General features: G+C 48.6%; 1 protein-coding gene across 4 annotated transcripts in view; it reads left to right on the forward strand.

Moving 5' to 3' along the window:
* LOC147014190 (prosaposin-like) overlaps positions 1–10,866 on the forward strand; it is a 43,142-nt gene extending 32,276 nt beyond the window's left edge. For all 4 annotated transcript variants that reach the window (XM_085851953.1, XM_085851951.1, XM_085851950.1 and 1 more), the window contains exons 5-6: positions 4,943–5,102; positions 5,217–10,866. In XM_085851953.1, the coding sequence (XP_085708079.1) occupies positions 4,943–5,102; positions 5,217–5,296 (240 nt within the window). In that variant the 3' untranslated portion in view covers positions 5,297–10,866. The remainder of the gene's footprint in view (positions 1–4,942; positions 5,103–5,216) is intronic.
* The last annotated feature ends 2,861 nt before the right edge of the window (positions 10,867–13,727 follow it).

Below are 13,727 nucleotides of genomic sequence, written 5' to 3' on the forward strand. Positions count from 1 at the left end.
CTGGCTCCATCGCCACCACACCACTCACACACGGGGTCGCTTCCACACACGGGGACGCACTCACACCTTGCACCACACACACAGGGACAACCACACTGGGGATTTGTGTCCCCACCGGCGTCTCCGGGGACTCTATAGCCCCAAGCTCTCCATGCGCCTGTCCACAGCACCCCTCCCCCCAGCCTCGCAAAACACGACCGAACTCACCTGGTCGTGACTCGCCTCAAGGGGCAGACTCCCTCCCCTCGTTCCTGGAGGAGGCCATCCCGCTGCTCGCACCGGGTCCCTACACGCTCCGCGAGCACTCACCCCCATTATCCTCCACTACCTCCCGTGTGTGTGTGTGCGTCACTTACCCCATCTTCATCGTGTAGTCTTCCCTCTATTTTTCTGTCTCCGTGTCTCTGCCAACTCTTCACCCTTTACCTCCCTTGTCTCAACTATTATTTCCGTTGTCGTCACCTCGTGTCTCGTCTCACACGTTTTGGTCTCCCCATTTAATTTTTCCCTTTCGGTCATCGTCACGACCCTCGCCCAACACGTTCCACGAATTATTTTTTCACCCGCCTCCACCGCGGGCCTGTCAGCCGTTGCACCCCCACCCAGCTCGTTTGCTCCCACACGTGGAGTCGCCATTTTTATCTCCCCGGTCACGGCCTTCATGCCCGCCTGCAGGCTTCGGCCCATGTTCTGCGTCTCACCCCGTAGCTCTTTCATGTTTGTTTCCATTCCGTTCATTTTTGTATCCATCTTTTCGTTTATTTGTTGTGTATTCGCATCCATCGTCGTTTTCACTTCATTTGTATTTGTATCCATCTTTTCGTTCATGCCTTTCATTTCGTTTTTCATATTCGCATCCATCTTCGTTTTTACTTCGTCCATTTGCTTGTTCATGTTCGCAATCATCTTCGCTGTCGTTTCCGCATACATTTTTGCCAGCATGGTGTATAGCTGGGTCATGTCGGGTGCGCTTGGGTGAGCCGTTTCGGCAGGGGTCGGGGAAGGGTTTTGGTGGAGAGGGGGGGGGGAGGTGTCATACACCGCGGCCGCTGCCGCACCCACTGTTATGATGATATGCTAGGTGGTCATATTTTGGACCATTAGCTGTGTGTTAATCAGCTGTCGGGATTCTAACCTTGCTTGTAATTGTGTATTATTCAAACCTTGCTTTAAAATGTTGCTTTAAATGTATCATGCTGTTTTCACTATGTCTTTGATAACTCTTTATGGCTCTGCAGCTGCACAACAGCATGTCCTTGGGAAAACTGTGTATGCTGATATCCCACACATTCCTGTTCTTAGTCATCACCAGAGTTTCGCCTTTGCTATCAGCAGGTGCCAGTGTAGGGGTGTAGGAGTCTTAGAAAGTTATTAGTTTGCAAGATGAACTGTTGGGTTGCGAATCTGAGGATTGACTGATCCAACTTCCCTGAGGGCCCCTAGGGAGGGGGGAAAGAAGCCCACTGCCGCATTTATTTCTTTATTTCTTTATCCCTTAAGCACACACTTGTAGTCCACACCCATTTCTGCTTTTGTGTGATTATATATACAACTGTTTTGAAGTAAGAATCTCAATGTGGTCCGGGGGCACCTGACTGAAGGGCCTTTGGGCTGCATTCCGCATGCGTAGTGCCATCTTCTGAAATAAATCGTATCATTCGAGAACCCTCATTCGACTCTGTCATTACTCGGCCGGGTGAAGAGTCATAACACCCACCTCAGGTTCTGGGTTCAGTTGGGCGAGTCCGTGTTCCTGCACAATCAACATTTCCTGCTCGGGGATTCCATCCTGGACCATGGACTCTACATTATTACACATATACATTTCTAATACCCCCGGCTCCCGCTCGCCTTGAGACGCCATCTTGCTTCTCGTGAAGGGTTAATTTGCTCGCTCGTAATTTGGAGGGAATCGGGGGTCGCTTCTCTCACCCCTGGACCGATTCCCGTGAATTTAGCCGGAGACAGGAGAGCCCGTTTTCCTGTTCTCCGATACCAGTGCCGCGAGGAGGCGATGGGTATCGCACGACCTGACACCAGTGTTGCGGTTTTCGCGCCCGCCGGCGTGCGAGCAGCCACGTAACTCGAATCGCGGCACGTCGCCCACGGACGGACAATCCAGTCGTGACCCTCTCGGACTAACGCCGGGGAACCAGTCACGGGTGGACCTTTCGGTCTCACCGCGATCGAGCCAATCAGCCCCCGCGTGGGATGGGGTTGCTCGCCCAGAATTCGAGACTACCTAAGTACCCACGCGGAGGGTAGACCGGGCGATCGCACCTCGCCGCAGGTCGACCCGGACACGGGCCACTTAAGCAACCCGTTCCGTACTATCAGAATAACCGGCGGTGTTATCGTCGACCTCGACGGTTCGATTAATTATCGGGCGTATTCAGCCCACAGCCCTTTACGTGAAGCAAGATGGGGATTCAATGGAGGGAAAAGACGAGCGAGAGCGGGAGAACAGTTCAACAATAAAGCACATTTATTCGCGACGAACGGAAAGCACACAAATACAATTCCACCAAATGCACACAAAAAAAAAGAAAACACAATTCCATTTACACAAAAAGCAAACATAAAAGTGAAAACACAGTGCAGAGCTAATACCGACTACCGAGCACACGGCAACACTTATACAATTCTACTTCACAGGCAGGCGCCGACAACACATACCCAAAACCAGGAAAAGAAATACCTCAAGAATGAGGCGGGCCTGAGGCGAGACCGGGTCGGGCCTACCCGTCTGGTGATGAGACGCGGAGCGCGATGGCCCGCAACCCGCGGGCCTCGTGGACAGTGCCTTGCAGGGGTGGGAGCAGGGCCCCCTTGGTCGCACTATCTCAGCGCGGGGGGAAACAGGAGGGGGTTGCTGATGCTCGGGGTATAGAGGATCTTTATTATCCCTGGTGTGCGTCTCCACCTCGGCCAGGTCGCGCTGCCGGCCTCCCTCGGGCGTGCAGCTCCTGGCACCGACGCGAGCACCCCCTCGTCCGACTCTCTTCAGCTTCTCCAGCCACTGCAGGCTTCGGGCTCCAGACTTCCACACTCGTCCCCTCCGTTCCGACTCCTTCTCGTTCTCGTTCTCCTCTTCGTTCTCGTTCTACTCCTTCTCGTTCTCGTTCTCCTTCTCTCCGTTCCGACTCCTTCTCGTTCTCGTTCTCGTTCTCGTTCTCGTTCTCCCCTTTTCGTTCTCGTTCTCCTCTTTCTGACTGACGAACACCGTCCTTTTATCCCCCCGTAACTTCGCCTTTGACCCCCTCCCTTTGACCTTTCACCTCGCTCCCCATTGGCCCGAGAAAAAGTGGGCGTGAAGGCTTTTTGATCCACAAATTTGCATATATCGATCGCCCTGGGGGCGGGGCCAATTCGCCCCTCGCTCACCGATTGGACGGCAAAAAGTGGGCGTGTGTCGTTTTTGATCCGTTTTTGAAGCACAAAATCCGTGATTTTGTACACGCTGTTCAACGTGCGCCCTGCACGAGTCCAACACCGGTACCCACAGCGGGGCAAGAACGGTGGCGATGCTACGGTTGCGAGGTGTGACGTGAAGGTCGTGGCGGTTGTGGTGAAGCGGTGGTTGTGGTCGGTGGTTGATGTTGTGGTTGTGATCATGGCGGTTGGTCCAAAATAAAGATAGTAAAAGAAAAATGGCTATCCTGAAGAGTCGCAGCACGTATAAATGACATGTATTCCCACTAGACAACGGGTTTGGGCCTAACTACACATGCACTTACCGAGATACCTCACCTAAGGGACCTGAATGGTGGTTTGCGAATCTGGTAACCACAACACTATCATAAACCCACTCACACAGACAAAGTATTGGACTACCGAAGTGGCCATCCCACCTGTCATAAAATAAGTTGTGTCCGCAGCTTAGTTGACCATGAAAAACACATTGCAGTGACCGTGAACAACGCCGAACGGAGATACTGTGCATCACTCAACTACTGCAAGAAAACCACCACCCAGGTGCATTCATCAAATCATGTCACAGGAAACCCAACCACAGCAGTAACAGCCCAACCACACCAACAAACATGGGTAGCACCTCCACACATACAACACGCTTCTGAAATCATAATCTGCATACTACATCAGTTCAATATTCATATCATCCACAAACCACAATTATCCTTACGAGCACAGCTGTCGAAACTGAAGGACCATGTGAGCAAATTTTACAGAAAGAATGTCATCGATAACATACCATGTGAAGATTTTGAATCCGGGAATGTCGGTCAAGCATCCAAACGTTTAACCACACGGCAAAGTGAACAACAACGTGCTGTGAGCTGACAAGACAGGCTGTCCTTAGTTGCAACACACACACACACACACACACACACACACACACACACACACACACACACACACACACACACACACACACACACACACACACACACACACACACACACACACACACGTTCCCATGGCATCAGACCACCATCATTGGCACGGGGTTATTAACGGTGAACTGCAAAGTTATCGAGGCCTGGTATTCCTGCGAAAATCCTATTTACTGACACGTCGACTTGCATCCCACATCCAAAACACCATGCAATGGCAAAACAATTTGAACATACGGTGCCCTGTGAGTGGTGAGGACTTGGATCAATCCACGATGCAGAACCATCCCCGACAGAACTTAAGGCGGGGTCATCACCATAGCAGGAAGAGAACGAGAAGGGCACTTGGTAGAGCGCATATCTCCACCACCTAATCTCCACCACCTAATCTCCACCACCTAATCTCCACCACCTAATCTCCACCCGATCTCTCAATAGTGAAAAATCACTTTCAAATTAAACAATTCTCGTATCCAGATTCGGATCTCCACCAAAATTGAATCAATTCTTCCTTGTCACAAACCCAACTAAATGTAAATACTTTTACACATTTCACTTCATCGTTTGCTTCTTCTTTCACTCCCCAGGCCACTATGGAAAAAGCTTTGGAATCGGTGTGTGATCTTTTTCCGCTGTCACTATCTCACGACTGTGAGGATTTGGTCCGTCGATACGGTCCACGAACCATCTCCTTGCTGTTTTCCTTCTCCCCTGCTCTTGTATGCACAGCACTTGGCGTCTGTTTAGGTCAGTCATTTTCTCCCTGTTCCTTACTGCCTGATTTCTTACCTTTCGCCGACCTGGACTAGAGAGCTGAAAGATTTTCTCACCTCTGTTTTCTTTCTTGTACCCCTTCCACAGGATCTGCAGGAGCTCAAAATCCTCCTTTGATACCCCAACCTCCCATTACAGGTTCCCCATGGGAAGACACAAAGCTGTGATATGTTGAGTGGAAGATAACTTGAGTCGCATGAGTTTTACTTAAAAAATGTTTTGTGTTTGTATCCTTTTAATTGCCAGCCTTGTTGTCATCATTGTTCCACCATACTAAAATAAGGAAAATGTATGTACCTTATATGTTACGTGTGTTTGTCTGATCATTATAGAATCGAAAACGGAGAGGCCAATCTCCACAAAATTTTCCCATCGTCAGAACGTGGACACGGAAATAATTCCCCCCTCACCCCTACTCTTCCCCCACCAGGGTGAGAATGGGGAGATGACTTGCGATTTTTGTCTGGACACAGAGAATAGCGTGAGTGGTTAAACCGCTGACCCGTGCTGGAGGGAGTGGGAATTGACACCTTTTCTCACTCTAGGAGGGAACAGGTGTTAGTTACTATTCCTAAAAGGAGACACGTCGTCCGGCACGCAAACAAGAAGGAGGATGTTGAGCAGGGAGGGGGTATTGACACCATATTTCGCTCCTGGTGGGAGCGGGTATAGTCGGTGGCGTTAAATATAGTGGGAATGCTATATTATTATAAATTACTTGTAAATACCCAACCCCCTCCAGGAATGAATTATTGTGGCAATGAGATATTTTGTGCCCCCCCCCCACTCTCCCTTTAAGAAGAATTGTGCTTGTTTTTAAAAATTAATTTAATTCTGCTTGTTTTATTATGTGCTTTTACTAATATCTCTGATCGACATACAATGCGAGCACCCCCTTTATCAATATTATGGTTTGTTACCTCTCGCCAATTTTACAAATTCTGGTCATGTACCTCCCCCCCCCCACTTATAAAAATTCTGTTTGCATAAACCACCCCACCCCCACCACTCCCACCATCCCACCTCCCCCCCTCCCACCTCCCCCTCACCCCCCCTTTAAAAAAATTCTAGTTCCACCCTGACCTCCCATTATATATCCACTCAAGACTAATATCCACACATTCCTCTGCCTTTTGTCTGGATTATCTCTCCCACCCTCAAGGCACAAGATGGCAATTTTAATTGTGCCCTGACAAGATCACAAGTTCCCCCAATATGTACGCAAAATTTAGTGTTGATCGGCCGAGCCATTTTCGATTCTAATGTTTATACATATATACTGTTCATACATTACATTACATTACGTAACATGTCAGGTCCACCCCAATGCCACCCCAAGGCGACGCCGAGCCGACTCTGTTCCATTCCCGCAAGGGGATGGGGCGAGGAACTCCTCCCCTCTCCCTAAACACACTAGCCCGTAGTTCAGGCCTGTCTCAGGCCACCACACGGGTCTCGAGGCTGCGAAGGCGCTCCAGAATCCGGAGGATTGGCGCTTGGGGATCTACTCCCCTGGCCAATTTCCACCGGGTACGGAGACACTGGAGCTGCCTCGCGATGCACCCTGTGATGGTTCCTGGCGAAATTCGCCAGCGCTTCACAGGATCTGCACCCATCATGAGTATGCAGTCCATGGCCCGGCAGGTCGTCATTCGATCTCTGAGATCGTCTGGTGTCCCCGGGAAGCGACGAACAGAACCGCCGAAGGGAATGCAGGTCAGATGCATGCTCAAACTCCACCATGGCCCTCCATCCCCCGCCAGCCAGGGCCTGGACAAGCAAGCCAATTCGGCATCCCATCAGGAGCCGTAGGTAAGCGAAGCCCAGGCCCGCCTGGTTTGGTGGCCAGTGACGCATCCGGCCTTCAGTGTGAGGCCAGGCCACAACAAGGCATGGAGCCCCAAGCCACCAAATTAGCGAGGAGCATGCGGTAGTAAACCGCGGGATCTGGCCCAAGAGGCCAGCCTGGGACGAACCACCCAGAGCACTTTAGCAATCCGCTCAGCGCATTCGGGGCACCGGGTCGCAAGGTCCCAGGCCGGGGCCTGAGCACAACCCACCAGGGGAGGTCTTTACTATGTACTTTACTATTCAGCATGATATATAACACGACATTATACATAATTGGTGTATTATAGTTTGATTACGACTTCATCTGGACTGTCAGTAATACTTTAATTGTAGGTCAGACAATCGAGTCTAGTGCAGGATGCAGGACACCCCGTGTTTCATATACCATATACATATGATATATCTACATTCAAGACGTATCCCATATTCATATTATCTCTCGAGGTCATCCAAAGTATTTATCCATTGTCTACTAATGTATTTGTAATTCATGTAAAAGTTCACTGATGTAAACCGTCTTTGTCTGCAGGTGATTACACACAATGCACAAGGTCTCCCAATGGCTATATATATATATATATATATATATATATATATATATATATATATATATATATATATATATATATATATATATATATATATATATATATATATATATATATATATATATATGTGGAAAAGAAAGAAATGTTGAGGATCTTGCACACGTTATGCCATTTTACGTTCCGAATCAATATTACCTTTTGCTGGAGAATCCCTGTGTTTTGTGTGTTGCTTTAATAAACTTATAAACAGGAGTTAATAAACTCCAACCATTGGACAAAGAGCCAATGCATCATTTTCAGGGTGTGATCACGATTGGCAAAGGCACGATGAAACACACGATACCATCACAAAGGGAGTAAACTTCACTTCAGACGAAAACTCAAAGAAATACGTGAAACTTTCGGTGTCAAAATGATTTCTGCATCATTTATATATTTCATACATTTTTGGTACATTTCTCCATATTTTAGGTGTCTAAATTTTTCACGAAGAGGAACTCTTGGTGAAAGTGCAAGTTGCGCCTTGATCTGTACGAGGTATTCATTGAACTCTTGTCCCTTTACTGTAATTATTAAGTACACTCGATCATTGTCACAGTTCTCATCACTCCTCACTTTCTTCTCACTCCTCAGCACAATGTCTAATGGACGTTTCGAAGATTGTCCAGACCTGAGACCTCTGGTTGTTTTTCTCCCATGTTTCATTCCCTCCTGTGTTTCTCCCCCGATCGACTGCTCTTCTGAAGACAAAGTCACCATTCTTACTCAGATGATCTGAACTGCTTTGCTTGTTGTACCCAAACCGATCTGAGTTTGTGCGGCAAACAAATGCCCTCAATACTCGCTGAGTTACCGGTGCACGCAGGTGTCAGGACTGAACTGATCATGTATATTGTTATGAATTCGCGCCCGCCGGCGTGCGATCGGCCGCGGTTCTCCAATAGCAGCCGCGTCGCCCACCGGACAGACAATTCAGTCGTGACCCTCCTGGAACTATCGCCAGAAACCAGTCACGGGTGGGGGTTTAACCTTACCACAGCCCAGTCCGTATTCTACCCGCGCGAAATAGGGTCACTCGCCGAATATCGAAATACCTAAGGACTCGCACGGGTAACCTACCGAGGGGCCATACCTCGCCGCAGGTCGGCTTGGGACACAAACCGCTTAAGCGGTTCGTTCCGTTCTACAGCGATAACCGAGCAAGTATTATCGCCGACCTCGACGGATCCGATTCTCCTTACCGGGTGTTTAAAACCCAACTAATTATTCTGCGATGCAAGATGGCATTTTCAATGGGGAATATGAAGACGAGAAATATATGAGAAATGGGGAATTTCAATGAGGACGCAATGAACGGGATACATTTCACAAGCAAGGACATTTATTATTTACACACAACACAAGCAAGGAATCATGCACGTATGGACAAGAAACAAATAGAAAGCAATACAACCAACTACAATGAGAATGTACATGCACAGTCACTTATACAGGGTCTACTTAGGACACGGCGCCACAGCATGCATTCAAAAACCCAAAAGAAACACAAGAGAAGACCCCCTCACAGACAAGGGGGTCAGGCTGGACCACTTGGGTCTTTATGGCACGGGACCTGGGAGACCGAACGGGTCCCACGAGACCGTAGCAGGTTACCTGCACCCTCGAGGTGCCTCGATGGTCGGCGAGCTCTCTCTGGCACTCTCCTCCATGGACGCGCAGGTTCGCGCCCCACAGCCGGCAGAGCTGCGCCTCCCATCCGCGTCTCCGGTACGTTGCCCGGACTCTCCAATGACCCACGCCTCTGGTGTACGGGTTGCTCCAGAGACCCAGAGACCAAGACAAGACCAGACCAAGAGAAGGGCGCAAACGAAGAGAGGAGACCAGACCAGGAGAAGAGCACCAATGAAGAGGAGAGAGCTCGGCTCACGGCTGTCCGCCTTATATAGCTAGGGGCTCCGCCCTTCGCCCCTCCCCGTTTTCGGCTCCGCCTCCCTTCGAGAAGCTTCTCGAAAAGAGGCGTTTCTCAACTCCGACCGCCTCGCTCCTCGTATCCACCAATCGCGAGTGAGCCGCCTCGCCCTTCTCGTCACACCAGCCTCGGAGAAAAAAAGGCAGTAAAAAACCTACATGTCATCGCAGTTCCTTCCTTGGTCCCTTTACTTGGCGCCCTCGGACGGCTTTCGACGCGGAAAGGGTCGTAGCGTGGTCTGTGGAGGATGGCGTTTACAGGCTGGCATAGTGGTGAAGTTGGGGGTGGTTGTGTTGGCGTCGTGGTTTGGTGTCATGGTGGGCAAGATATGTTGGTTCAAAATAATGACAGAGAAAGAAAACACTATCTCAAAGGATCACAGCCCTGTGACACGAATAATCCCATTAAACAACGGTGGGGAAATCTAACTGAACACAGACTTACCGGGATAACTGATCTAAGGAACCTTTATGGTGTTCTGCGAATTTCCACAGCCGTAACAATATCAAAGATCTGATCTATATCCGATGCGAGTCCGCTCTCTGTGATTGTCTCTTATTCCCATCCCTCTTTGCATGAGGTCGTTCTGAATGTTATTGGTTAATGCGAGACGATTGGTGTGTGTGTGTGTGTGTGTGTGTGTGTGTGTGTGTGTGTGTGTGTGTGTGTGTGTGTGTCAGTGTGTGTGTGTGTGTGTGTGTGTCAGTGTGTCTCTATGCGTGTGTATGTCCGCGTTGATATATTTTCGCTTTAAAAATGGTTTTCCCTGCAACCGGTTGTCCAATCGATGTGAAATTTTAAACATAGGAGGGACTCCCCATGGAGAATATTTTATAACTAACGCTGACATCATTGGTCACATAGTATGACAGCCATATTGCAATATCGGAAAAAAATGTTGGACATGTTACGTTTGTGGGGTGGGGTGGGGGGAGGGGTAGATATTACCTTAGAACAGATAGAAATGTATAGAGTGGTGTGGTCCATGTTTGAGTAGCTGAATATATTGATGTAAATAAGCTGGGAAATGTAGTTTAAGGATTGTCTTGTTTAAATGTGCACCATAGGGAGGGTGGTGCGTTGTAATAATTCATTATGGTTTTAGGTTAAGGAATCGTATGTGCTGCCTCCTGTAATTCCTTGGTGACAGGCACGCGGGAAGGCATTTTGAGTGGGGTGCTGAGGTGCTGTCTATAATCTAGGCTACAGTATTTTACAGGGAAAAAAATAAGCTCGATTTCTCTCTTCCTCCCTCTGTCTCTCTTGCCCACTTCAACTTACACACACACACACACACACACACACACACACACACACACACACACACACACACACACACACACACACACACACACACACACACACACACTACAAAGACGTATTTTACCAACAATGTGTTGGAATTTACAGTCGAATGAATTACTTATTGTATTTGGAAAGTAGCGAGGTAAAGGGGAAAGCTACACCAGAACTAACGTGAGCACTCTGACACAATGAAACAGCTATACGGCCAATGAAATGACATGCACGCCCCTACATTGTTTGACACACTAAAAAGATCTAATAGGCCTATATATCGGTTACGCACACAAACACCTCTCGCTACATACCACAAACGTGATATTGACCATTGCACAGATTCTGCACGGCGGCAGCAATAATCAAAAATGAATAATAATGTTTGTCTTACCTGTTTGAAGACTCCAAATGTGGACTTCCGTTCTGGTGTGTTGTCGATAAATCTCTTCATCAGTGGCTGAATGTCCATCCGATCAAGAATGTCACTGTGGACGTGCAGTATAGTCAGGTGTGTCAGTCATCTCTGGGTCATATTGTTCCGTAGCCACGTTTTGAGGTGGCGAAGGGTGGAGATCAACCGCTCAGAGGAAGCGGCGGAGACAGGTAGACACAGGCAAAGTTCAATAAACTTTTCCAACTCTTTCAGTAACTCTCTTGTTTGGGGGTGCAGTACTGCCACGAATCCAGCAACATCTTGAGCTGACTTGAGTCCTTTTGTCTCAGAGAGGTCACCCAGCAATGTGAGCTGTATATGTAGACAAGATTTGTCAACCTCATCGGGGAGGCGGGGGAACTGTGCAGCAGTGATCTCATTCAACCCTGAGTAGTCTCCATTTGCGGCATCGATAACAGTTTGCTCTCTCAGGGAAGCAACTTGCAGTCCTTCTTGGTCGAATCGGCTATCCAGCTCGGTTGTCACAAGATCCAAGGCCTCATAGAACTCACGCCGCCACTGCTGCTCTCCTACATCAGTCACGATGGCCTCGGTCTCTTCTGTATCCCTTAAACAGGCAGGGGTTCTGGTTGTTAGTGGAGGAAGGGGCATTTGGAGATTGTTTCTTTCTGCACAAGCGGTCACTTTGCAAGTCATCTCATGGACAAATCCATCTTCTCTCAGTGCATGCATGTGCTCTTGTAGCGCACTCACACACTCCAGTGCCCCCCTCGCGCTTGCCTTTCTCACTTTGGAGAGTTATGGCTACGGCCTCGCACGGTCCAAAAAGAGCCTCACAGCTCAAAAGGCCAAAGTATGTTCTGGCTTTTTGTGGCTTGTTTGTATAGACCAGATATTTTTGCCCGAGTGTCTCCCCTGATTGTCTTGTCTTGCTCTAGCATCTGCAGTGTCTCCAAAATGGCTGTATATGAGGAGCAAGCCCTTGAAATGGCCCTTGTGTGTACGACCCATCGAGATGGGCATCATGTCAACAAGTTGCAGACCACCTCATAATCACTAAACATAGACTGGAACAGCGTCTTGCGCTTTGACGACTCCCTTATCACCACTGAGACAAAGTTCAACGTGTCTGCAACAAGACGAACTTCCCTCGCCACTTCTTGTAATACCAAATCTAGTGAATGATTACTGCAGTGCATGTAGAGTGTATTTGGACACTGTTCTTTCAGTTTTGCTCGCACGTCTGAGATGCGGCCTGACATATTAGCAGTGCCATCGAAGCAAAATCCCTTTAGACGCTTCTCCAGTGGCAAATTGAAGCACACAAAAACATATTTAATGAAGGAGAAAAGTGTTTCTCCAGTTGAGTCGGGCGCACTGTAAAACCCGAGGAAAACATTCACTGCCTCGAATTTTGAATTCACATATTGGGGACAGAGAGAAAATTGCTCTGATGTACTTACATCGGTTGTCCCATCTGCAGTTAGACCATAGAAATAATGCTCTCTCGCTTCGGACACGATTTCTCTTTGAACAGCATGAGCGAATATTTCCAGTGTTTCGTTTTGAATCGTGTCAGACATCCAGTTGTCTCTTCGCTGGAGCCACTCGCGCGCATTTGGCAATGCATATGTCCGCTCCATCATAAGTTTCCAAAGCACTCCATCTCTACTGTTATGGCCTCTTCACGGAAGCCCTTCACTGCCGAGGAATCTTATCAATCTGAATATCAGTTCTAAGACTGTTCTGGCGGTTTTTTGCTTTTTCTCAACAATGTCCGACAGTAGAGCATTAATGGGAGTGTTGTTGAGCGAAGCAAGCATTCTCACCGATTCTGAATGTATGTCAGACGACTCGTGCTGGCGAAACTCTGTGGTTGCTTTACGGCAGTTACAAAAGTTTCCTACTGTGAATGAACTTGTCTTTCTATCGTGATGTCTTAATCCCTTCTCTATGGCTTTGCAGCAGGAGAAGCAAAGAACGGTGTCTCTTTCCGTGACATAGTGCAACCATTTCCACTTGGTAAACCAGCTTTTCTGAAACGACCGCTCGAATGTCTCTGTTCCGATTTTCCTCCCAGGAAGACGTATGTCTGGTTGACACAGCTCGTGAAATCCTAGTGCGTGAAGTGGAACACGTGGCTGCGGTTCCTCCTGTGTGTTGGCTATCTTGTTTGTGTTAGCCGCTGACTCGCTAGCTCCTACACTGTCTGCAGTGGTGCACGTGCTAACAGCCTGGTGGTCGTCGTCGGTGATGGTGGACAAAGAAGAAGAAGGTGCTGCATCAGCAGCATCAGCACCTTCTGACTCGGTCCTGGATGTTTTAGCATTTTTCGTAGGCCTATTGAAAAAAATCTGAAATGCGTTTTTGCGCCATGTTGTCCTTCGTGTCTGTGTCTGTCTCTCTGTCTCTGTCTCTGTCTCTGTCTCTGTCTCTGTCTCTGTCTCTGTCTCTGTCTCTGTCTCTGTCTCTGTCTCTGTCTCTCTCTCTCTCTCTCCGCGGAACCGTCCACACTGCGATGTTCGCGCATGCGTGTT

This window comes from Eptatretus burgeri, chromosome 13, assembly GCF_056783735.1.
Source record: "Eptatretus burgeri isolate ZD-2024b chromosome 13, Ebu_testis_v1, whole genome shotgun sequence".
NCBI lineage: Eukaryota > Metazoa > Chordata > Myxini > Myxiniformes > Myxinidae > Eptatretus > Eptatretus burgeri.